At 41.9% G+C, this 25,438-nt stretch overlaps 1 protein-coding gene across 1 annotated transcript; it reads right to left on the minus strand.

Moving 5' to 3' along the window:
• Positions 1-11,712: 11,712 nt before the first annotated feature.
• LOC118386266 (insulin-induced gene 2 protein-like) lies at positions 11,713-21,527 on the minus strand. The gene is made up of 7 exons (XM_035773874.2): positions 21,280-21,527; positions 15,772-16,050; positions 15,572-15,665; positions 14,857-14,981; positions 14,320-14,486; positions 13,071-13,170; positions 11,713-12,947 (listed from the first exon to the last, which is right to left on the minus strand). The coding sequence occupies exons 2-7, from the start codon at positions 15,943-15,945 to the stop codon at positions 12,906-12,908; spliced, it is 702 nt and encodes a 233-aa protein (XP_035629767.1). The 5' UTR covers positions 15,946-16,050; positions 21,280-21,527; the 3' UTR covers positions 11,713-12,905.
• Positions 21,528-25,438: the final 3,911 nt, after the last annotated feature.

Below are 25,438 nucleotides of genomic sequence, written 5' to 3' on the forward strand. Positions count from 1 at the left end.
AAGGGATACAACTATTTTTTGGACAATTTTATTTGTTTTTTGTTGAAAAAGTCATCAAATGTATTCTAGGTTATGATCATGTGCTTATTGTGTCATGTGTCCTATATGTGTGCAGAGAATACATTTAGATATTAGACTAGAATGATGTAAACATTTGGAGCTGCAACATTAACATACAGTGGGTACATTGTCTGTGTTACATTTCATTTTTATATAATATATATATTTTTTTACATTCCAAGAACAAAACGTATATATACGAACGACAGTTTACAGACACACAAACAATTCCTACATCTCATCTGCCCAGACCCACCTGCTCATACCCCCATCCCTAGTGTTGTCATATTTATGAAAGATTTTTAACCATGCATTGTGAAATTATAATTTAGCTCAATTCATATGGTTGGATAGTGACAACATTTCATTGTTTCACCAACAAACATAGATCTGGGAGGATTAAATAGGTGGAAGCAGCATGGTGGCATTTCTACCAAGCCAATCAGAAGGTAAAATGATGCTATTACTACAATGTTGATTTCTATCCACTCCTTTCAGGTCTAAAGTAGTGCCTATGGGTGTAAGGGCGGGGGGTCGGTTTGGAATTTAGCACTAAGCATCTATGACGTGGCGGTGTCTTTTCTTTGTATTATTATAGGGACAAATGTGATTAGAGTAATTACATTGACGCAATAGCAGACTGACAGTCATACTTCTATGTATTATGTGTCAGTATATTTAGGACAAATCTTCAGATATGCTTCATCGTGTGGCACCCAGTTATTTACTCCTATTTCGAAAGGAAGCTCTGAAAATGAAGTAACACTGTTTGCCTGTCAGCCTGAACATCGTTCCTCCTCAGGTAGTCATGTAACCAACCTGCACCACGGACCCCATAACAACATAACAAACCAGCTGTGTTTCCACCTCACAGCACCACACACACCCACCCACCCACGCACACCCACACACACACACACACACACACACACACACACACACACACACACACACACACACACACACACACACACACACACACACACACACACACACACACACAGTGCCAGTTAGAGAGGCATTCTCTCCACGCAGGTTTGACTTCTAATCGGGGGTGTCAGAAAAAGTGAGAGCATCTCACAGGAGACACAGGCTGCACACCGCACCTCGTGCTCACGGCTTTAACTCTGTATATGAGCAGCCGAGTGTCGCAGAGAAGAGCTACCTGTCAATCTGGAGGCACCCGCCTGTGTAAGGCTGGCTTTACCGGAGGAGGAAAAGACCATGTGCTCTGAGATCGTTTACACACTCCAGTGAGAGAGACTGGTACGTCTGCAGCTGGAACAGATTGTTATATGTGTGTTCTGAAAGGTAGGAATTATTTGCAGTAGGAATATCTGTTACCTATGCAGCAGTAGCAGCCACGGTTGGTCTAGTTCCGTCCCTGTTCTGAATCAGCTAGCTGGGCCATGGTATCCGTGGTTCACACAAAGGGTTGGTCTAATGCGGAGGTCCATCCTGGTTCAATGTTACAAGACTTCTAAATAAAGTAGAAACATAACAAGAGAGAAGAGTTCAAGTTGGTTGGAGAGCTTCACCACATGTCCCCAGAGACAGCAGAGCAACAAGCAGTTCTCATAAAGACTGAAAATAACAAGACAATAATTGACAGGCCTACATTTAAATCAATAGTTGTTGTGTGGCCAATCTCCAAGCTCTACACACACAATCATGATTTTCCCGGTTGGGCATTTTGTACAAGTTATCTGATCAATTGCCTTGTTATTGGCAACATCTGTCGAAGGGTGTATGTCTTAGATATGATCAGGCACAAAGATTATCCGATTTGTTTAGAATTTAGGCTACCTCATTGTAATAATCCGTACATTCTGTGAGTCAAGGTACAGATTAAGCCTAGTTAGCAGACAGATCTCCCCATCTATCCATCCATCCATATCTGGAGAAAATGATTGACAGGTTGGGGCTTTATTTCCCTGGTGGTACCCCTCCAATCCCCCCAACCTTCTCTATACTCTCTACGTCTCCCTCTCACTACAGCCTTATCTCATCTCTGTGCCCTGTTCATAAGGTTTATCTTTTTAATTATGTCAAAGCTAACCGGCTGAAGAGGCTTGCTGAGGGCCTATCAGTGGCCTGGTCTCTGACCTCTCTGTCTGTTCTCACCCCCAGGCTCCTGGCACTGCTGTTTTTACACATACAGAGCAGCACCTTTGTTATGGAAGATCTATTGACTGGAGATGATCACCTGTCTCTGTCACAACCTCAATGATACAGATTCTCTCACTCCTATCTTGCCAAAAATTCTTAATTGTTCATTTCTCAGAGGGGTGTAGACCGCGTTTCAACCAACGAGGTGTGGTCAAGGTGCAGCCAAAAATCACAAGAACATCAGTAAAGATTGTCAGGACTCTCAGGCTCGCTATTAGAAGCTTTTGTTTTCATTAGAAGTTTTATTACACAAGTGTGTGCTACTTGAGGCATTGGGGGGGGGAGCTCACAGCTCACAGTTCACAGCTCACAGTTCACAGTTCACAGCTCACAGTTCACAGCTCACGGCTCACAGCTCACAGTTCACAGTTCACAGCTCACAGTTCACAGCTCACAGTTCACAGCTCACAGTTCACAGTTCACAGCTCACGGCTCACAGTTCACGGCTCACAGTTCACAGCTCACAGCTCACAGTTCACAGCTCACAGTTCATGGTTCACAGTTCACAGTTCACAGTTCAACATCAGTTCACAGCTCACAGTTCACAGTTCAACATCAGTCAATCTGTTCCCTTCAGATACCTTACATTTATGTGGACAAGTTGTGGCTGCGGTGGCACCTGGTTGGTGTAAGGGGATCTAGAGCAGGAACTCTGACTCAGACCCTGTAAATGTGGGCCATCCCACACATACAGAACATACGTTACCATAACAAACACACCCACACAACAACTAGTTCCTGGAAAACGTTACCTATTTTGACCCTGTGTTAATTTCCCTCTCAGCCTGATGATTTGTGTGACCTGCAAAAGGTGTTTGAGCGCCAAGTGAGAGTTGAGGCCTAACTGCTTGCCCATATGTTTAGTTTCAAGGCCTTTTGCACTCACTGGCTCAATGTTTTATTGCCCTCAGCCTCATTGAAAAACTCACAACACTGACAGCGGTGTAACATGACATCACTGTTGAACCGGTGCTCTCAGGGCAGCCAGGGTCAATTGCAATAGCTGCAAAGGGAACATCTAGAACCCCTCGGGCCCCCAGGCCAAGACCAGTGGATCTCCTGAGGGTACAGAGGTACCCACGGGGCTTAATGTCCGGGGTTTAGAAACACTGCTGGGACTCCATGGGGCTTCCAGGAGAACAGAAATCACAACCTACTCTATAGCCCTGTCTGCCACAGAGTTCCTACAATCCTCTTTAGACAATATCAATAGATAATATAAACATAATAATGTTAATGGATATATATATATATATATATATATATATCACATTTCCACCAGATGTTCAAAGTGCTTTACATTTTCTGGGGGAAACTCCCCTCCTCCATTCCCAACATGAAGCCTATAATCTACCGATGCACATATGGTCATGACTCCATGGCTGTAATATTTGTTTATAATAGTATATGACCTTTCAAAGTCCACTGTAAGCCTTTCAGCACGTTTCTTTACCTTCAATATTTTGTGTACAACACCATATCTGTAGTCGATAGCACAGCGCACCATAGTTGCACACAATATAAGGGATGAATGTGGAAAGTAATTGATTTGACTTTGGCAGCGAGAGATACCCCAGAGGTTTGAACCTGAACAGAGGAGGAGCAGCCATGTGGTATGTAATCACTTAGTATCCATGACACCACAGACAAAAAAAACTCTTAATAACCCTAATCTCCATTATCAGAGGGTCTGTGTATGTGTGTGTGTGTGTGTGTGTGTGTGTGTGTGTGTGTGTGTGTGTGTGTGTGTGTGTGTGTGTGTGTACACAGGAAGGCTCTTTTATGGAAGCTAGTTATAGTTATAGTTTTTTTCTGGGGGATTATGGGAGATTACGCAGTGTTAAAGGTAGACTCACCGATATGACGTAAAAAGTAAACAGCATAATGGGTCAATTTTCGCAACAGCTAAGAGTGTTGAAGCGCGAGGTTCAACATCTCTGCTGTTTTGGTCCCGTAGCTACCACGCTGCAACAGTATGAAGCGAACCTGTTCACATGAGCAGATACTGTGTGTGACTGTGTGAGAGTGAAGTCTAGAATCTCACTCATCTCAATATCTGTGATGCTGCTCGTGGCAATGTCATTTCACTGAGTCTACATTTAAAGGTTCAGGAATACCAAGATATTCATGAATGCAGGACATACACATTGCATGTCTATCTGTGTGTGGGTAACTAAGTAATAGCATGGTAACGCTAAGTGAGAAAGAAGACCACTACCTCAATATTAACATTGTCCATATTTTTCATTTAGAGCTATTAAGAAAATATAACTATGAATTTGTTAACAAATGTTGCACTGTAAGTTGCAGCAGGCCTCTGCTAGAGTGGACCCTGGCTGCTCCTCTCTGCTGTGGGTTAGCTCATCCCATGACCTACGGCCCACACACCACCAACGCTCATGTATGGCTGCTTTAGTACCTCTGCTAGGCTGTGATATGTCGGACCACACACACAGTCTCACACATAGCTAAGTGGATTACACACTGATGATTTGTGTTTGACCAAAAGCATTTAGTCACGGAATGCACAGCAATTCAAACCCAGGATTAGGATTCTAGCATGTCATCCGTTTGGTCAGCAACCATGGCTAATGGTGGGGGTGATTTAGCATGTCATATGTGTCTGTCAGCGTGTAAACTAACAGGATGGGATAGATAGAGACTGTGTACTGTCTGTAATGTATGAGAGAGAGAAATATGAACTCAGTCTGAGGGAGGTTGAATTGAAGTGCTCTGGTCTTCAGCTCAAATTGACACCAGATGTAATGACGTGCCGCAAAGACAGTCAGTATGAAAAACTCATATAAACTACAAATGTCCTCTCACTGTCAACTGTATTTATTTTCAGCAAACTTAACATGTGTAAATATTTGTATGAACATTACAAGATTCAATAACTGAGACATAAACTGAACAAGTTCCCCAGACATGTAACTAACAGAAATGCAATAATGTGTCCCTGAACAAAGGGGGGGGGGGGTTCAAAATCAAAAGTAACAGTCCGTATCTGGTGTGGCCACCAGCTGCATTAAGTACTGAAGTGCATCTCCTCCTCATGGACTGCAAGGCACCTGCAAGTTCCCGGACATTTCTGGGGGGGAATGGCCGTAGCCCTCACCCTCCAATTCAACAGGTCCCAGACGTGCCCAATGGGATTGAGATCGGGCTCTTCGCTGGCCATGGCAGAACACTGACATTCCTGTCTTGCAGGAAATCACGCACAGAACGAGCAGTATGGCTGGTGGCATTGTCATGCTGGAGGGTCATGTCAGGATGAGCCTACAGGAAGGGTACCACATGAGGGAGGAGGATGTATTCACTGTAACACACAGCGTTGAGATTGCCTACAATGACAACAAGCTCAGTCTGATGATGCTGTGACACACCACCCCCAGACAATGACAGACCCTCCACCTCCAAATCGATCCCGCTCCAGAGTACATGCCTCGGTGTAACGCTCATTCCTTCGATGATAAACGCAAATCCAACTATCCCCCCTGGTGAAACAAAACCGCGACTCGTCAGTGAAGAGCATTTTTTGCCAGTCCTGTCTGGTCCAGCGACGGTGGGTTTGTGCCCATAGGCGACATTGTTGTCGGTGATGTCTGGTGAGGACCTGCCTTTACAACAGGCCTACAAGCCCTCAGTCCAGCCTCTCTCAGTCTATTGCGGACAGTCTGAGCACTGATGGAGGGATTGTGCGTTTCTGATGTAACTCGGGGCAGTTGTTGTTGCCATCCTGTACCTGTCCCGCAGGTGTGATATTCGGATGTACCGATCCTGTGCAGGTGTTGTTACACGTGGTCTGCCACTGAGAGGACGATCATCTGTCCGTCCTGTCTCCCTGTAGCGCTGTCTTAGGTGTCTCACAGTATGGACATTGCAATTTATTCCCCTGGCCACATGTGCAGTCCTCATGCCTCCTTGCAGCATGCCTAAGGCACATTCACGCAGATGAGCAGGGACCCTGGGCATCTTTCTTTTAGTGTTTTTCAGAGTCCGTAGAAAGTCCTTTTTAGTGTCCTAAGTTTTCATAACTGTGACCTTAATTGCCTACCGTCTGTAAGCTGTTAGTGTCTAACGGCCGTTCCACAGGTGCATGTTCATTAATTGTTTATGGTTCATTGAACAAGCATGGGAAACAGTGTTTAAACCCTTTACAATGAAGATCTGTGAAGTTATTTGGATTTTTACAGATTATCTTTGAAAGACAGGGTCCTGAAAAAGGGACATGTATTTTTTTGCTGAGTTTACATATACACTCTTAGAAAAAAAGGTGCTATCTAGTAATGGAAAAAAGTTTCTTCGGCTGTCCCCATAGGATAATCCTTTGAAGAACCGTTTTGGGTTCCATGTAGAACCCTTTCCACTGAGGGTTCTACACGGAACCCAAAAGTGTTCGACTTGGAACCCCCAAAAAAATTCTACCTGGAACCAAAACGTGTTCTCCTATGGTGACAGCCACAGAACCCTTTTGGAACCCTTTTTAAAGGGTTTAGGCTACTGATAGTTGGCTACACCTAAGACAGTTAGCGATGTCAATCCATGATGAAAAGGCTGTGCTAATTACTAACCAAAGAAAATTCAAAGATGGAATGAAAGATGGAATGAAAGTGTCAAGATGAAATTAGAAATGGAAAACTATCTACAGGGTAAACAAAGTGTCTGGGGTGGGAAAAAAATAATTTGAAATGGTGTTGTAATTATAGTTTGTCATGTGTGGTTGCAATATCCCTTCTCATGTGGACCTATTGGGCTTGAAGACTAGCTTTGTAACCACTATCCTGCATGCTACCCATGCCTTTCCTACAATGGAGAGCTTTATTTTCCTTTGAAAATGTAATTTGGATCTTTCCTGAGGGAGATGTCGTATCACCAAGGGGACCATGACAGTGCTTTGAATATTGCGAAAATTCTGTTTGACCCCGTGACAGAATCACTGTAGTGTCTGTGTAAGTGCAGGAAATCACTGTGTGATGACAATGCCATATGTGATTAGACATAAACTCACTGTCTCTTAGCTACAGAATACAGCCTTTGTCCTCAGACAGTAACATTATTGACTGTTATAATGGTGGTATGCCTCCCTCGAAAAGGGGATTTTAGTAAAGTATTTAAATAATTATATTTATATAATTATAAATAATAATCATTAGTGTTAGTGTGAATGTTTTGATTGTGAATGTTTTGTGTATGATTGGTTTCCCATCACAAATACATTCAATAAAAACATAGATTTGCATAATTATTTATATTATATGTGTAAATGTGTGTGTGTTTAAGTGTGTACATATGTGCATGTGTGAACCAAGTGGGGCTGGACAGCCACTTTCCCCCAAACTGTTAACCTTGGTCTTGATCTTAGTCAAAGTATCCCTGCCTGTTAGCCTCTAGCAACTGTGTTTCCATGGAGACTCAGGGATTCACATCCAGCACAATACACAGACCCTCATGTGTGACGCCGATATTGTTCCTCTCACACAAAGTGCTCACTTTGATGTGCGGTCCTCTTTGCTCAGTGTCAGTCTCAAAACAAACTGGGCTCTCCATGCTACGCTGAGACCCAGCTATCACCATGTTTTGTGAATGGGACCGTACCTTAATAAAGATAATTCATTCGATATTAAATGTTAGGGTGGATTTAAAAAACACACCAAAGAGCTACCCAACTTTGATCATCATCTATGTTGATTTGTGTTGGGCAAACACATTCAATTCATTCAAAGACCTCTGATTGGTTTCAGCTATAGGGGTGGAGTAGCTAGGGCCCCCTTTTCCCTACATCGTTCCAGATGCTACCCAGTTGCCATGACAACATGGTGCCACATACAGGAAAGCCTTTGATTGACAGACATGCTCCCTGCCAACGGCAGTTAGCGGCCACAAAACAATACAGGGAGGAAGTCAGCCATTAGTCTGGTTACAAGTCTTTAACCTCTCCTTGATCTCTCCAGGGATGCAATGTTTAGATCTAGCTATGCCTGTGTGTGTGTGTGTGTGTGTGTGTGTGTGTCAAGAGCAACACATTTTGGTAAGATATATTATATGACAGCAGCCCATTCACCAGAGTGGATGTGTAATTTATTGATAATGACTATGAGAGGAAAGAGAGGGAGGAGGGGGAGGATGACTTAATATATTTCAATCCACACCATTGGAAAATGTATGCTTTCAATATACGTTATATTATTTTATATATTTACAGAAAAATATATAAAAAAAGTGGAACAGGGAGGGTAGTATGATTTATCTAAGCTCATTTTTTTGCGTAGCCCTGAACAAATGTGACATTTTAAATAAATTAAATGCCCTTTCTATACATAGGCCTATGTAAATCTATAATAAAAACTAGATCTACAGGGAAACAATAAAACACACACAAACTTTACCACAAAGCAATTGATTGAGTATGATACAGATCAAGGTTGGTGTAATAATCCTGTAGTTTTGTGCCCCCTTCTGGTCATTCAGGTCCCATTCACAAAACATGGTGATAGCAAAATGAATCACTATAATAGTAATGGAAGACCATAACATGTATCAACAGATGTGGCATATTGCAAGACAACCACACTTGTATCATCCCAACAATGTGTTCATTTTGTGCTCAGATATTTTTGTAGTTGACTTAAAAGCCCATAGCATAATGAAAGCAAAACAATTAGTTGATTTCAGAACTAAACATCAACCTATAATGTCCCACTTGACAAAGCCAGTTTTCATAATTTCACTCCCTTGGTTCAAGGCCTCCTCGGAGTCTTTGAAGAGAAGCTGACTAAGCAAAGCCATTAAATTCCATATCTGTAAATATGATATGCCACAAAACTCCATTATTATCTGTGCTGTCCCTGCTACAGAGCTGGTAGGTAGGGAAGAGTGGATCGAGACACTGGTGAAATAGTGTGATTGATGGCTTCCCATTAGATAGTGTGTTATCGCTGCAGGTGGAGAGAACCATCCAGCCACTGGGTTATAACACAACACATTACCTGCTACAGTCTCCAGCAGCCTCAGATGTTTAAATAAAATATAGACCCTATCATGAGATCCTCATTCCCTGCTCCAGGCACTCTGACTAGCTGATTTCACGTCAACCTTGATTTGCACAACATTCCCACTCAAGAAACACATCTAGTATTCATATTATCTAGCTGGAGTTTCAGTTCCCTGCAGGAGCTCGCAGCAATGTACTGTAGCTCTCTGTTCAATCATCTCAGTCGTGGATAACATCTGGTGTAGCCTAGCAATTGTCCATTTTTTTAAACGTTCTTCCTGGTGCTCCCGGTCAAAGCGATAGACTCAGTCCTGCATTTCCTCTACAAATGATCTCGCACTCGTTAGCAGACCTTGACCACAGAGAAATCAATATCTCACCATTAAAATCTATCAGAGTTAGGGCAGCAGCTGTCAGAGGTTCCACTATCACATGGCCACAACATTAAAATCTTACACTGGCCATACATGAGTAATCAATATACAGTAGTTCACAGATCATTTGTGGTCACTTTCGCAGCTGTGATGGATGTCTGTGGAGCCCGTGATTCATGTGACACCGTTTAACAGGATTCTGCTCCGATTTATACGGTCATTCCTCAGAGACATACAGGCGACGTGGTAGTGGAGCCCACACACTTTCAATTTCACTGAGACATTATGGATTTTGTGCCCTGCCATGTGTGAAAACACCTCAGTGTGCAAGGTTAAATCTTGTCCTACAGTTTTCAAGTGATGAGCAAATGCAACAACCAGTTAACAGCAGTCTTGCTTTGAGGGGTGTTGAACACAACTGTACCACACTGGATCAGTGTAATATGGTACTACTGGGTTCAATACCAGCTACACTGGTGTCAGAAGTGGGAATAGCTAATATGTGGGCAATGTAAGGTGAAGGTTTCAAAGGAATGTGTTATGACAACAGCTCTCTACTACTCACTATCCACTACCATGCTAAGGAGCCTGTTGAATGGTTGGGAAAAGAGCCATCTTACTTCTTCCTTGCAGTGTATCGGATCGCTCTCAAACTTGCCCCCTGACCCTCAGTCTCTGAGAGGAGATAATTACTTGTCAGGAATAAATAGATATTAATGAATTCATTAGCAGGAGGGAGTTTAGCTTTCACAGCACCACTTTCTGCTATGACACATCACATCTATTGTTTTAGCTAGTAAGCCTTGAACAATAACATTCACACAGTAAATTGCCTCATACAGGTTTTACTTCATACAGTAAAACCCAAGAAAAAGACATCCATACATGCTGGAATTTAGCAACCATGCAAATGAAGGACTCAACTCCAGATGATTCCTTTCGTATGTCTATATAAGCCTGTTATTGTGGGAGGCTGGTGAAGACATCCATCCACATTAGCAGAAGACACCAGTTAGATTGGCCAGCCTTGCCATAGCAGGAACTGTATATTTGGACTGCAGCACTGGTACAGTATTTTCACATCAATACACAATCCTCTAACCATGTAGAATACCCTAAGCATCATGATCAAGTGTTTGTTAGAGATGAAAACATCCCAGCTCAACCAGATAATCCCTCCACTTCCTGAAGAGATGCATTAAATAAAACCTGTTCAATCATATTTCTAGAAAAATTCACCATAGCTTTAACGCTGACATGCTAGGACATTCAAGTTAGTTATCCTAATATTGATCTCGGTCTTCCCTATGCAGTCATTGGCAGGTTGTTTGCATTACCAAATCCAGTAAAATGTATATTTGACAAAAACACTGCAGACACTTATTTGTAAAAACATTGAGCCTCCTCTAATTCAACCCTTCATGTTACATATTGAATGTAAAGTTTTTCCAAAAGTATTATTTTTTTTAAATCACACAATTTCAAGATATAGGAAGCCATCCCTTATTAATTGCTATCTATTTCCAATAATACTTGGAAACGAGAAGTGAGGTTCCTCAACTCTAATTCAAATACAACTGCATACAGAAATGTAACACTTTATTATATCCGTTTAGCAAATCAAATGTTCTATTTTTTTCAATGCAGAAGTCAGTTCAATTATTGTCTATGTGCTCAATGTGCAGTTTTTCTAGAGATAAATCAGATCAAGCCCAAACTGTGCGATGTAGCAGGGAGTTATAGTTTCCAACAGGCAAATATTCTACATAGATTAATGCAGAAACTTGGTAATTAACAACAATGACCCATTCCACACCTACTTGTCAGGTTTGTGTGTTTATTTTACCCCCGCTATGCTAGTGTGGGGCAGACACGGAGGGAGAATGGCGATTGAGAGGGATAGATAGCAGTTGATTCGGGAGGTATCTTTACCTTAAAGTGCATGATCTAAGTGCCTGATAGTTGGTATTCAACAGTCTTAAAAGTATGACTTATTTACTTTGATGAACTACTAAAATAGTGATTTTGTTAGACATCAGCTCTATACAGATGAGATGATGCTTGGAATTAAATAAAAGTCATCAAATAAAACAAATGTAATATACACAACTGAAATATTTTTGTAAAGTAACGTGAACATTTTTTAATAGGTGATATGCAGTAACGGACAGCCATCAAGGGACATTTACTATTTTATTCTGTTTTACACCATTCAGCCCACAACGCATTTAACGCTGAAAAATAATCAAAACCGAAAACTTGGATGGTTTATATTTTCATAATCAAACCGAACTCAATAAGCACTAATAGCTTATCAGCAGTACCTCTGACCCAAGAACCACTGCTGATGTGGATTCTTGTGTGCACCTGCTGGATGGACAATGAAATAGTTAGCCTGGTCTCTGACTTGAACTGACCGGGGTTTAGGTCAATTCGGTTTTCAATTCAGGAAGTGAAATTTGCCCATAAACTTCTATGAGCATTTTATTATTATTATTATTTTTTTTACAAAACAGTCATTTTAATTTCAAATGAACATTGAATGGAGCCAAAATGGGCGGGTGTAAAAAAGCAGGTGTAGGTAAGGTTGTTTGAAATACCAACTGGACCCTGTATGCCAGTTGCCTTGATATCCCGCTAGGATGTCACAAATAAGTGCAGCAATAAACACTTCACCCCTTCTCTTGACTGCCAGCAAAGACATTATCCACATGTAACAAATTTTAAAAACCACTATATGTATGTAAATAATTGTACATTTTAAAAGCATGAAATAAATGTATATAGATTCTACTAATGTATCAAGGATATAAGGAATGGATGAATAAAGAAAATAATTCAGATAATCCTGTGTGTAAGTCTGTTTGGCACGATGGAGCCAAAGGTTTCACACCACTGGTGCTGAGGTGCCCTGAACAGCAGTAGAGTGACACTAATATTGGTGCCTGTTGAGTTGCAATCACAGATTGCGTTGTAGATTGAGCCTACCTACCACACACACACGACATCGGCAATTCTTGTTATTCCTCTCATTAGGCCAGCCATTGAATGCTTATAATAAAGCTATCTGTTGTCCGTCCACCTCGGCCCTAAAGAGGCATAAAGGAATCAACCAATCGAAACAGTCTTGTCCTACAGCAGTCAGCAAAACAGAAGCACATAATTGTGCATGACTGCTTCGCCTCCGCCATGATTGACCAATCCCCATCAACGCTGCATACAGATGTCCTTTTACATCCTCTTTTTGGCTTTTTGTTGCAATCTTTTAAAATATTCTGTGCAACAGTTTGATATAGCCAGAAGTTCTTTTAGTCTTGATGAGTCTTTCCTGACATACGTTTGCATTCATACTGGAAAAAAGAACAGGGATAATGTGATGTGCCAGTTGAATAGTCAGAGTAAAAAGCTCTGGTTTGAATGAATATATACAACCTATGACAAACTTCTTCATTCAGCATAAAAAAGATCCTCACCAGGGCTAGCTGCCGTCCTATGTTCCCCATGGTTATCACACCAGCGAAGAAGATGCAAGGCAACCAGGAGCGAATGTACAGGAAATCTGGAGAGGTATACCTGGAACAAAACAATAGAACTATTAAAACATAGTACAATCTCAAAATGAGCATGAAAGATCAACAGAAATATCTCCTGCCTTTTGAAAAACAAAATCATGAATTGCAAGTGTCCCTAAAGAAAGATTATTCCATTTAAAATGCAGTTTATACCATGCTGAGATTGTAATTGAGAAAACAAAATGCTCCCAATGTTTAAGTAGGCCTACTCCCTCTGATCAATGTTCTTGAAGTTTGACACACACACAAAGCTTCAGGCATTCTAAACTAAAAAAAAATTGGCTCCATGTATACAAAGAGCATTTAAACCTGTCCAACAATGTTATGAATTTAACAGAAGATAATAGCTCAGCCAAGTCTAAGTTCATGTAATACAGCTATTAGATTTAGCTTACTTCAACATTAACTAGTTACAAGCTGCTACTACTAGACTTGAGATAATTTTCTTAACTCTTTAGACCTGTGAAATAAAACAGTGGCTAAATTGAATGGATGTCCTAGTCTGATTAAAATCATTGTGGGTAGTTAGCTAGAGTTAAATCAAAAGGAATTCAGCCATTGCATTGTAAACATTCATTTGGATAGCTAGCTAGCTACTTCTGTACAAATAGTGTTTTTGCTGTTATCTAAAGAAACATCTGGGAATGTGTTTATGGATGAATTCTCTGTTTTCCTTAAAAATGGTTTCTCTGAGCTGGCGCGCAGTGGATGTTTGAGACAATAACATCAGCTGCCACAGAGTGCAGGGTCCGCGCGGAATAGGGTCCGCGCGGAATAGGGTCCGCGCGGAATAGGGTCCGCGCGGAATAGGGTCCGCGCGGAATAGGGTCCGCGCGGAATAGGGTCCGCGCGGAATAGGGTCCGCGCGGAATAGGGTCCGCGCGGAATAGGGTCCGCGCGGAATAGGGTCCGCGCGGAATAGGGTCCGCGCGGAATAGGGTCCGCGCGGAATAGGGTCCGCGCGGAATAGGGTCCGCGCGGAATAGGGTCCGTGCGGAAATATGTGCGATTAAAAAGAAAAATGGAGATTAACGGCGGCAAACTTTTTTACGGCATAATAAATGTAAAGCGTTAATTAAAGTCAACAGACCTTATTATAATATATGTATGTCCTGTAAATTGTACTGTAATATATTGTAGTAGTACTCACTGAAAGACTCCGTTGTAGACCAGGAGCTGAGTGGACAGAGTGGCCAGCAGGGCGATGACCACCCCCAGGCCAAAGCCAGAGCGAGACCGGTCAAATGTCCACCACAGGCCGATGGACAGGGCAGCCAGCGTCAGGGACAGCTGCACGTTGTTCGCAAAGTCCACTTTCTGAGAGAGGTTAAGGACAGCTGAGCTTGTAGTAGGATAGTCCACACAGAAACTATGGTTTCTACTCAGAGTAAGGTGCTTTCTTGTAAACAGAATATCACATTTAAAAACACACCTTTTTTCGCTTGGTAATCTTGTTTTACACATCCTTTGTTTTATGCACTTTATTCATCCCCTTTATTGCTTCATTTTATTTTACTTCATTAATTTGATTGTAAAGTTTGTTGCTATTATAAATACACTTAAAGTTTGATTTGAATGAGGAAGTGTCATGGGATGCTTTTGCCCCATGGTTTTTACGCACATCTTGTATTATGGTATGTACATCAATTCAGTGAGTGTCAGACAGGCAGGTAGGCCTAGAGGATACAGCGCTGGCATGGTTGATGCCAACGAACACGGCCACACAGCGCATCACACTGGACCACTCCCGCTTGAACTTGTGGGGCTCGCCGAGCCTACTGTCAATGCATGGATACAACAGACCGATCATTGCTGTGAGAGAGCAGTAGATGGAGAGAGAGGAAGGGGATTGCAGGGTGAGATGGCGCAGAAATAGGGAGAGGATCAGAGATCAACAATCAGCTTTATTGCTGCAGCAGCAATCCGTGACGTACATTCCTGTTAGTATTGTTGTGGAGAGAAAGGCTGCCATGCCAGCCCATCACATAGCATCAATGCTATTCTGACAAAAAAAACATTTCAGGTTAGCCCCCTTTGAAAGTTATAGGTTCAATAATACACAAGAACTGTACAGACAAGTTAAAGTAACTATGTACAGTAAACGTGAAGTGCTGCTCTGGTCTTGACTAGTCAATAAAACCCAATAGCTACAGCATGATGCAAACAGCCCAGTGTGCAGTAACAGCGGAAACCTCCAACTCCCCCAGGCTGAGCAGTGGAGCACGGGAGTCTCAGTCTCAGGGGGAAACAGGCCTGGGGCTGTTGTGCCCATCTACTGGTCCACTAGGGAATAGCAGCTACATCTACTCTCTGTGCTGCAAACCCAGGGGACAACAATTTAATCATTATAGAAGTCAAGTCTGGCGGGCAAAAACCTGTGTGTGTGTGTGTGTTCGCCCTACCCGAGGCGGTTCCACAGCAGGGCGGCACCCACCAGGCTGATGAGAAGATGCTACTGATGACATCAGGGGGGAACAGAGTGACGTTCCTCTGTACCTGCAGCAAGAGAAAACAATCAGGAACTACTTTAGTACTCTGTCACCTTCAATGTTTTCTTGATCAAGAGATGTATCATTAAAAGACAAAAACAAACATGGTCCACCTGCAGCAGATTGAGCACCAAAGCCAAGAACACTCCTATAGAGAACAGCATGAACCCGCGGATCCCCAGATTGGTGTTTCTGTTTGTGATCACCGCGATGTACGGTCCTCTGGAAGGAGTAGTCTGACCGGACCCGGGCGGCTGCTGGTCGCTGACCACTGTAGAGTCGGCCATGGCTGCCAAGGCCTGAGCAACCGTGGACGCCAGGACAGGAGGAGAAAAGGGAAACGCTAACTTTATCCTCAAGTGATCTTACTGTCCACTGACATCACCAACACCCTGAAACACAAGAACATATTTATGTATTCAAGTGTGGCTAACATCCAACAACCAACCACAGACAGCCCAGAGGTGTGGACTGTGAAATCTGTGAGCAAGAAGTGCAGATGCAAAGTTTGGTAACAGAATGACGGTTTGTGCTGTTTATACCATCATTCTGTCACCAAACGTTGCATCTGCACTGTTCAAAATGGGTCTTTGTAAAAAATCTAAATGAAAAGTCGTCCTTGTGCATAGAGTTGTATGTTTAGTCGTCCCCCAAGAATAAATTGGGTAGGGCACAATGCATCAGTCTCCATCCAGCCGTATGTTAGTCACAGGCAATATCACAGCACTGGCACGATGACGACGAAACTTGGGTGAATGACGCATCTTGCCATAGAGATCCAGCAATTACAAAATTATACTGATTGGCCAGATGGTGGCGGTATTATAAGTTTTAAAATGCTACTTTTGAAAGGTCATGCCCATCACCCTGATTGACCGAAGTCATGAAATTCAGTACATAGGTCCCTCTCACAATGAACAAATTTGCCACCGGGACCCCTCCAAGACAGACTTTTCACCATTTTGAATTGAGAAAAAAAAAACACACTTAAAAACACTAGTCTTCTGGCACCGAATGACCAATCTGCACAAACCTTGATATCTTGTATCTAGGTACAAAGGTCTCAATGCACATTTTTCTAGACTAATACCTAAAACAGCTTCTATTGACCAATAAACATTCACAAGGGGGTGTGGTCTGGCACATAAATGCATATAAAGCAGTCAAGGATATTCATATTGTAACACCTTTTGTTAGACTTGTAAAAACATTCTTATCGACCACCCGGTGATGCTCTAACTGGCATGTTTATCTTTTGATCTGTGACTCCGAGTGCTGAAACATTGCACACACGCTAAGGTTATATAAGTGTATTTAATCCACTCGATATCAAGACACCACTGCCCCGATTTTGACTAAATGTGGGTAAAAGTCTTGTCATTAAGAGCTGGTATTTACAAAATGACATTGATTGTCCCAAGGGGGCCTTCAGAAGTATTCACACCGCTTGACTTTTCCACATTTTGTTGTGTTACAGCCTGAATATAAAATTGATTAAATGGAGAATTGGTCACTGGCCTACATAATACCCCATTATGTCAAAGTGGAATTATGGTTTTTAGAAATGTTTACAAATTCATTAAAAATGTACATGTCGAGTCCATAAATAGCAATCCCTTTGTTATGACAAGCCTAAATAAATTCAGGAGTAAAAATGTGCATAACAAGTCACATAAGTTGCATGGACTCAATGTGGGCAATAAGTGTTCCGCGTGATTTCTCTCTGTACCCCACACATACAGAAAATTGTAAGGCCCCGCAGTGGAGCAGTGACTTTCAAACACTTATTCAACCAAAGACCAGGGTGATTTTCCAATGCCTCGGAAAGAAGGGCACCTACTGGTAGATGGCAAAAAACAAAAGAAAAGCTGACATTTAATTTCCCTTTGTGCATGGTGAAGTTATTTATTACACTGGGTGGTGCATCAATATACCCAGTCACTACAACGATACAGGTGTCCTTCCTAACTCGGTTGCAGGAGAGGAAGGCAACTGCTCAGGGATTTCACCACAAGGCCAATGGTGACTTTAAAACAGTTACAGAGTTTAATGGCAGTGATAGGAGAAAACAGACGATGGATCAACAACACGGAGTACATTTACATGTGCAGGAATAATTAAATATATAGTCATGTAAACTCCTTATTGGTTATCTTTATATCGGAGTAAGGACAAAATCAAAGTAAGCATATGCCGATTTAAACACCTTGATTCTGAGCAATCTTCCAAATTATTAGGACATGTAAACACCTTAAAAATTGGTGTTCCAGCTGTTTATTTGATCTGCAAATGTGCTAGCACCGGTAGCGCAAACCTCCCTCTGCAGCGCGACTGAAGGGAGTTCGGAACCACTGAATGTATGCATCTTAGAAATAGTTCACATACAAACGTTATATGTCCAAACTCAGAATCAAATATACTTTCCAAAAAGAACATGGTCGCTGTGGTAGAACGTTTATTTTGTGGAGCGATTTCCTGCATTTATGAAAGCGCCATCAAGCAGCTGGATTTCAGATGTGTCCATATAAAAACAGGATTATTAGGGAAATCATTCTTTGTTAAAAAAAAAATCTGACTATCCATAATAAATCACATTATGTGTAAACAAAAGATGTGGGAAAGAAATTAACTTTATGTCCTGAATACAAAAAGTTGTGTTTGGGGCAAATCCAGAAACACATCACTGAGTACTACTCGTCATAATTTCAAGCATAGTGGTGGCTGCATCATGTTATGGATATGCTTGTCATTGGCAAGGACTAGGGAGTTTTTTTTAGGATAAAAATAAAACAGAATAGAGCTAAGCACAGGCAAAGTCCTAGAGGAAAACCTGGTTCAGTCTGCTTTCCATCAGACACTGGGAGGCAAACTCACCTTTCAGCAGGACAATAACCTAAAACACAAGGCCAAATATACACTGGAGTTGCTTTCCAAGACGACATTGAATGTTCCCGAGTGGCCTAGTTACAGTTTGGACTTAAACCGGCTTGAAAATCTCTGAGCATGAAGATGTAAAAAAAAAAAAAAAAAAAAGTGCAAATATTGTACAATGCAAAACTCTTAGAGGCTTACCCCAAAAGACTAAAATGTAATCACTGCCTATGGTGATTCTAAAATGCATTGGCTCAAAGGTGTGAATACTTATGTAAATTAGATATTTTGTTTTTCAATACATCTAAAACATGTTTTCACTTTGTCATTATGGGGTATTGTGTGTAGATTGATGAAAGAAAACATGTTCAGGCTGTAACACAAAATGTGGAATAAGACAAGAGGTATGAATACACACGTGATCTGACACCACTAGTCAGATTTTGACGAAACCTGGGTGAATTATGCATCTTGCCATAGAGATATTTCATTTAAAAAATGAAAATGAATTACGCTGACTGTTTGCTTTTTCAAATATCATACAACCAGCTGTCATAAGACACAAAACTTACGTCCCATGCAGTCACAAGCTGCATTATTCCTGGGGAACAACATGTTTAATGTTGCCTTGTTTAAAATTTGTAAGTGATTGGTGTTTGTTTGACAAAGATTTTAAGGTGAAGAATCTGAGTCTCAGCATCCCTCTTACTGTGGAATTTCCCCTGACTAGCTAGTAAATTGAGCCCCACAGTGGAGTCATCATGCAAGACTACAAATCCCTGTAAGCTCCAGTATGTCATCTTTCGCAGACAGCTTTGCTAACAGGTATTGTGTCAATTTAAAACTTGCACAAGACAGTTCACAGAAATGTAATTTTAAAAGAAACGTACCACATTTGGCTAACAGATAGTTAATCCAGAGATTCTTACCATTGCCTCAATTTGGCAGTCTCATCCAGATCATTATGGCATTTGTAGTTATGATAGCCACAATTGGCAGCTAATTAGCGTTTCATTTTTGGGGGGTAAATACAGGTGAATATATTGATAAGTCACCTTGTCCTAGAGATTTACACATTTATCAAAACTTCACACCAGGGTAGACCTACATGGAACACAGCCATGTATGGTGGAACAAATGACTGGAACCATTTCCCTGTTTGACCAATATGTTTTATGGGTATTATGACTCAATGTGGTAATCTATGTTAACGCCTTAACTAGAATATTCATATTCTACAGTTAATTTCTTTATAGACTCAAGAGGAAAATCTAATTGCATTGGTCACATGCACCGAATACGACAGGTATAGACTTTACAGTAATTTGGCTTTACATACACCAAACCACATACACACAGTACATGGCCACTGGTATGTGGACACCCCTTCAAATTACATTTACATTACATTTAAGTCATTTAGCAGACGCTCTTATCCAGAGCGACTTACAAATTGGTGCATTCACCTTATGACATCCAAATGAGTGAATTCTTCTATTTCAGCCACACTAGTTGCTGACAGGTGTATAAAATTGAGCACACCGCCATGCAATCTCCATAGACAAACATTGGCAGTAGAATGGCCCGTACTGAAAAGCTCAGTGACTTAACGTGGCACCGTCATAGGATGCCACCTTTCCAACAAGTCAGTTCATACAATTTCAGCCCTGCTACAGCTGCCCTGGTCAACTGTAAGTGCTGTTATTGTGAAGTGGAAACGTCTAGGAGCAACAACGACTGAGCCGCAAAGTGGTATGCCACACAAGCTCAGAGAAAGGGACCGCCGAGAGCTGAAGCGTGTAGTGTGAAAAAGTATCTGTCCTCAGGTGCAACACTCACTACTGAGCTCCAGCACAATAACTGTTCGTCTGGACTGGACCCTCATGAAATTTCCATGGTTGAGCAGCCGCACACAAACATCAGCTGGAGTGGTGTAAAGCTTGCTGCCATTGGGCTCTGGAGCAGTGGAAACGCGTTCTCTGGAGTGATTAATCATGCTTCACCATCTGGCAGTCCGACAGATTAATCTGGGTTGACATCAACCCCATGAAATGGAACGACGACTGCGAGCCAGGGCTAATTGCTCAACATATCAGTGCCCGACCTCACTAGATACTCGTGGCTGAATGAAAGCAAGTCCCAGCAGCAATGTTCCAACAGTGGAAAGCCTTCACAGAAGAGTGGAGGCTGATATAGTAGCAAAGGGGGACCAACTTCATATCAACGTTCATGATTGTGTATTGAGACGTTCGACGAGCAGGTGCCCACATACTTTTGGCCATGTAGTGTATGTTTAGCCTCAGAAAAATGATTGAACACGTTTGCCATATGGCTCGCTACTTTAATACCTAACTACATGCATGCATGCATAAACGTTTCATCTACGAACTGAGTTGATATAACCGTAACGTGCGTCTGTATTTGCAGAGCAACGTAACGTTAGTAAGCTACCTAGTTAACTCGTTGTGATGACCGTAGCTATCTAGCTACTGTAACGCTAGAAGATAGCCAGCCAACTACTGTAGCTAGCTGGCATTATACTTTCCAAAACACAATGTTGGATACAAACAACTACTAGCTTACATAGTCGATTTTGTTACTTAGTAATTTGTACATAGTTGATTGACGATAATCACATTTTGTTGATAAGCATAGCTGCCTGACGAGTTAGCTAGCCAGCAAGCTTCGTCAGTCTGCTGATGTGACTGATATCCACAAGCTATTTGCCTTAATTAAATAAGGAATCTTACCTTCAACGTTTCAAAAGTATATTTTCTAAAATTGTAAAGTACACATTCCACGTTATGTTTTTATGTAGTTAGCAGGAAGGAGTTTGAGACCTAGCTTCGAAATTAACCTTCTCGCTAACTTCCGATGAACCGGCTTGGCACTGGCTAGGTGCCAAACCAATCAGCTCCTAAAACCAGAGATACTTTCAAGGAGATGAGAAACCTAATTAAAATCATGTTAACAGCAACTGTGTGCGTTGCCCGTGCGTCATCAATGGGCCCCACAATGCATTCTGGGCTATTCTGGCACAAGGAGAGCTGTCCTTCAAGGGTTGAATGGGAGTCAATTGGGTGCAAGCTCAAAACCCCAACAAAAAGTACAACATTATAAATATTTTCCAATATATTAGACAATTAACTTGTTATGTGTAATATTCGATAGCTTTAGAATCATTTTATTACGCACTTTCAAGGAAAATAGTCAGATTTCTCGACTCATACTCTGACTTTGAGAAGGCACTGCGTGACGACACGCTTAGCAACCTGGTGACGTAAAATGACAATGTCAACGCGATTGGTCGACAGTTTGCTGGGTGGGGTGTTTAACGTTCCACCAGTCATTTCTCAATGAGGTATCCATCTCCTTTCTCTAATATCTCTGCATGTGTACCATGACGTAACCTCTCATGTACACACTGACCAACCGACACGTTGTTCTTAAACAATGTTCAGCGCACAGGAGGTTGGTGGCACCTTAATTGGGGAGAACGGACTCGTGATCATGATTGGAGCGGAGTAGGTGGAATCGTTCCATTTGCTCCATTTCAGCCATTATTATGAGCTGTCCTCCCCTCAGCAGCCTTCAGTGGTTTAATTACTTAAGTAAAAAATACTTTAAAGTACTACTTAAGTAGTTGTTGGGGGTATCTGCACTTTACTATTTATATTTTTGACAACATTTACTTTTACTTCACTACATTCCCAAAGAAAATAATGCACTTTTCACTCCATACATTTTCCCTGGCACCCAAAAGTACTCATTACATTTTGAATGAACTCTTCTGCAGTAAAATCTCATACACCCAATATCTTCTCTGCAGATACCACCACAACATCTATCCTCTGTGACAATCCATTCCATGCGGTACAATTGACAACCATGGCCATGAACGCCACAAAAACAACCCTACTGAAGCACATGTTAATCCTATTACTCTCCATTGGCCTCTGCCTCTTTTATTTTATCTTTATTTAACTAGGCAAGTCAGTTAAGAACAAATTCTTATTTTCAATGACGGCCTAGGGTTAACTGCCTGTTCAGGGGTAGAGCGATAGATTTGTACCTTGTTAGCTCGGGGGTTTGAACTTGCAACCTTCCGGCTACTAGTCCAACGCTCTAACCACTAGGCTACCCTGCCGCCCCTCTGCCTCTTAAATTAAGAGGATCCCTCTCCCTGGACCCATCCTCTACTACTCTCTTCAGTGCCTCAGCATATGACACCTTCTGTACTACTCCTATCCTGGGAACCTCAACCTGCTTTTCTCTCACCTGACACCTCTGATCTCCAGCACCATGGGTACCCCTACAGTTAACACACTACACAATCCTTGGTCTCATGTCCTCCTGCACACTTCTCACATCTCGGAACCTCCCTCCTACACACTGCTAACACATGACAATAAGCTTGCCACCTAAAACACCGGAATGGATTCAGGACAAAAGCTCTCACGGGATAACTAACACATCCTAACTTGACTTGATCTGGTAAAGACGGCATCAAAACTCAGTAGTACAGACAGTGTTTTCTCTGTTTTGCCATGCTCTCCACCACATTTGTGTCACACGAAACAGCAGACGTCACAGACCTTGGGAATCTTCAACTTCAGTTGATCCTCCTCAACACTTAATTAATGCGACTCCAGTTATCACTCCTTTCATTGGAACCCTGCTCTAGAGAGGAAAGCAAGTCACAGTTCTTGTTCCCAGTTGCATGGTGCACGCTCCCTCTGGTTAGCAGAAATGCAAAAAATCATCATTAGTTTCACTTGCACCGACCCAACATTTCCCAACCTCTTCTCCACCCAAAATGACACCACATATGGATCTGCCAGAAGGCAAAGATCCATTCTCTCCAAAAATCTCACTCCCACTGGGTCAGAATCATCTTTGTCATCACCAGGACGAGGCTCAAACTTTGTGGTCTTTACCACACCTGCCACCGTAGTTAATTCATCCTCACTTTCGTCACATTCAATTTCCTTCTGTAGCTGTTCCAAAGTTCTGTGTGATCCACCTCTCCATATTCACTCAAACCATGTTCCACTTTTCTCACTTTCTCCTGTCTGCCATATTCTCCATGATCAGATATTCCAGAACGCTTGCGCATTCCCACATTCCATATTTACTTATAATATGTTCCACTTTTCTCCTTTTTTTCCTGTCCACCCTCTTACCCACACCTCATAAGGTGGAAATTAACTGTTGTGAAGTCGTAAATACCAGTTACATGCTTTAAACTTGTTGAGAAACGCTGATTGGCTAATGGCCAACAAGCTCCGTCATCAACCATAAACTAAAAGTACAGCTATCATGTTTGTTATTAAATTACAGTGTTCAAAAACCATATTAATATAATGCTTTAAAAAACATTTAACTGCCGAAAATGCTGTTATCGAGGTAATTTCCTGAGTAGGTGTCGTCAGAGGTCAGCATGTGATGCTAGTAGGAACGAATAAACTCATAAATGTCCAACTTGTGATGAACTACAACCAGTTAGCAAGTCAAACATTTCCCATTTTCCTAGTTCTGACTAGCGTGTGAATTCGGCATTAGAGAAATTGGAGCTCAGGGATGATAAACGACTTTCCCACTAGTAGCTAATTACCAGTTGGAGTGGCGTACAAGTGGATTCTTCCCAGTCTTATCTGGTAAATACCACCTTCCCACTTGGTTTTGAATACAGGGAAAGTCCAAGCTCTGCCCAGGTAGGATAAAAGGAAAGCCTGTCTTTGATATATCAAATTATAAAATACACAAAAGTGGTTTAAATTAAAATACATACAATACCAGTCAAAAGTGTGGACACACCGACCCATTCAAGGATATTTCTTTATATTTTACTAGAATAGTTAAGCTATGAAAACTATGAATTAACACATATGGAATCATGTAGTAACCAAAAAGGTGTTTTAGATTTGAGATTTTAGAGAAGAAAAAACAAACAGATTTTTCAAAGTAGCCACCCATTGCCTTAATCCTTCTCTCTTTCTTTCTCTCTCTCAGAGGACCTGAGCCCTACTAGGACCATGCCCCAGGACTACCTGACATGATGACTCCTTGCTGTCCCCAGTCCACCTGGCCGTGCTGCTGCTCCAGTTTCAACTGTTCTGCCTTATTATTATTCGACCATGCTGGTCATTTATGAACATTTGAACATCTTGGCCATGTTCTGTTATAATCTCCACCCGGCACAGCCAGAAGAGGACTGGCCATCCCACATATGCTCTCTCTAATTCTCTCTTTCTTTCTCTCTCTCGGAGGACCTGAGCCCTAGGACCATGCCCCAGGACTACCTGACATGATGACTCCTTGCTGTCCCCAGTCCACCTGACCGTGCTGCTGCTCCAGTTTCAACTGTTCTGCCTTATTATTATTCAACCATGCTGGTCATTTATGAACATTTGAACATCTTGGCCATGTTCTGTTATAATCTCCACCCGGCACAGCCAGAAGAGGACTGGCCACCCCACATAGCCTGGTTCCTCTCTCGGTTTCTTCCTAGGTTTTGGCCTTTCTAGGGAGTTTTTCCTAGCCACCGTGCTTCTACACCTGCATTGCTTGCTGTTTGGGGTTTTAGGCTGGGTTTCTGTACAGCACTTTGAGATATCAGGTGATGTACGAAGGGCTATATAAATACATTTGATTTGATTTGATTTGAACAGTTGATGTTGAGATGTGGCTGTTACTTGAACTATATGAACCATTTATATTGGCTGCAATCTGAGGTGCAGTTAACTCTAATGAACTTATCCTCTGTAGTGGAGGAATCTCTGGGTTTTCCTATCCTGTGGCGATCCTCATGAGAGCCAGTTTCATCATAGCGCTTGATGAAACTTTAAAAAAACTCAACATTTTCCAAATTGACTGACCTTCATGTCTTAAAGTAATGATGGACTGTCA

Source organism: Oncorhynchus keta, chromosome 7 (genome assembly GCF_023373465.1).
Source record: "Oncorhynchus keta strain PuntledgeMale-10-30-2019 chromosome 7, Oket_V2, whole genome shotgun sequence".
NCBI classification, from domain to species: Eukaryota; Metazoa; Chordata; class Actinopteri; order Salmoniformes; family Salmonidae; genus Oncorhynchus; species Oncorhynchus keta.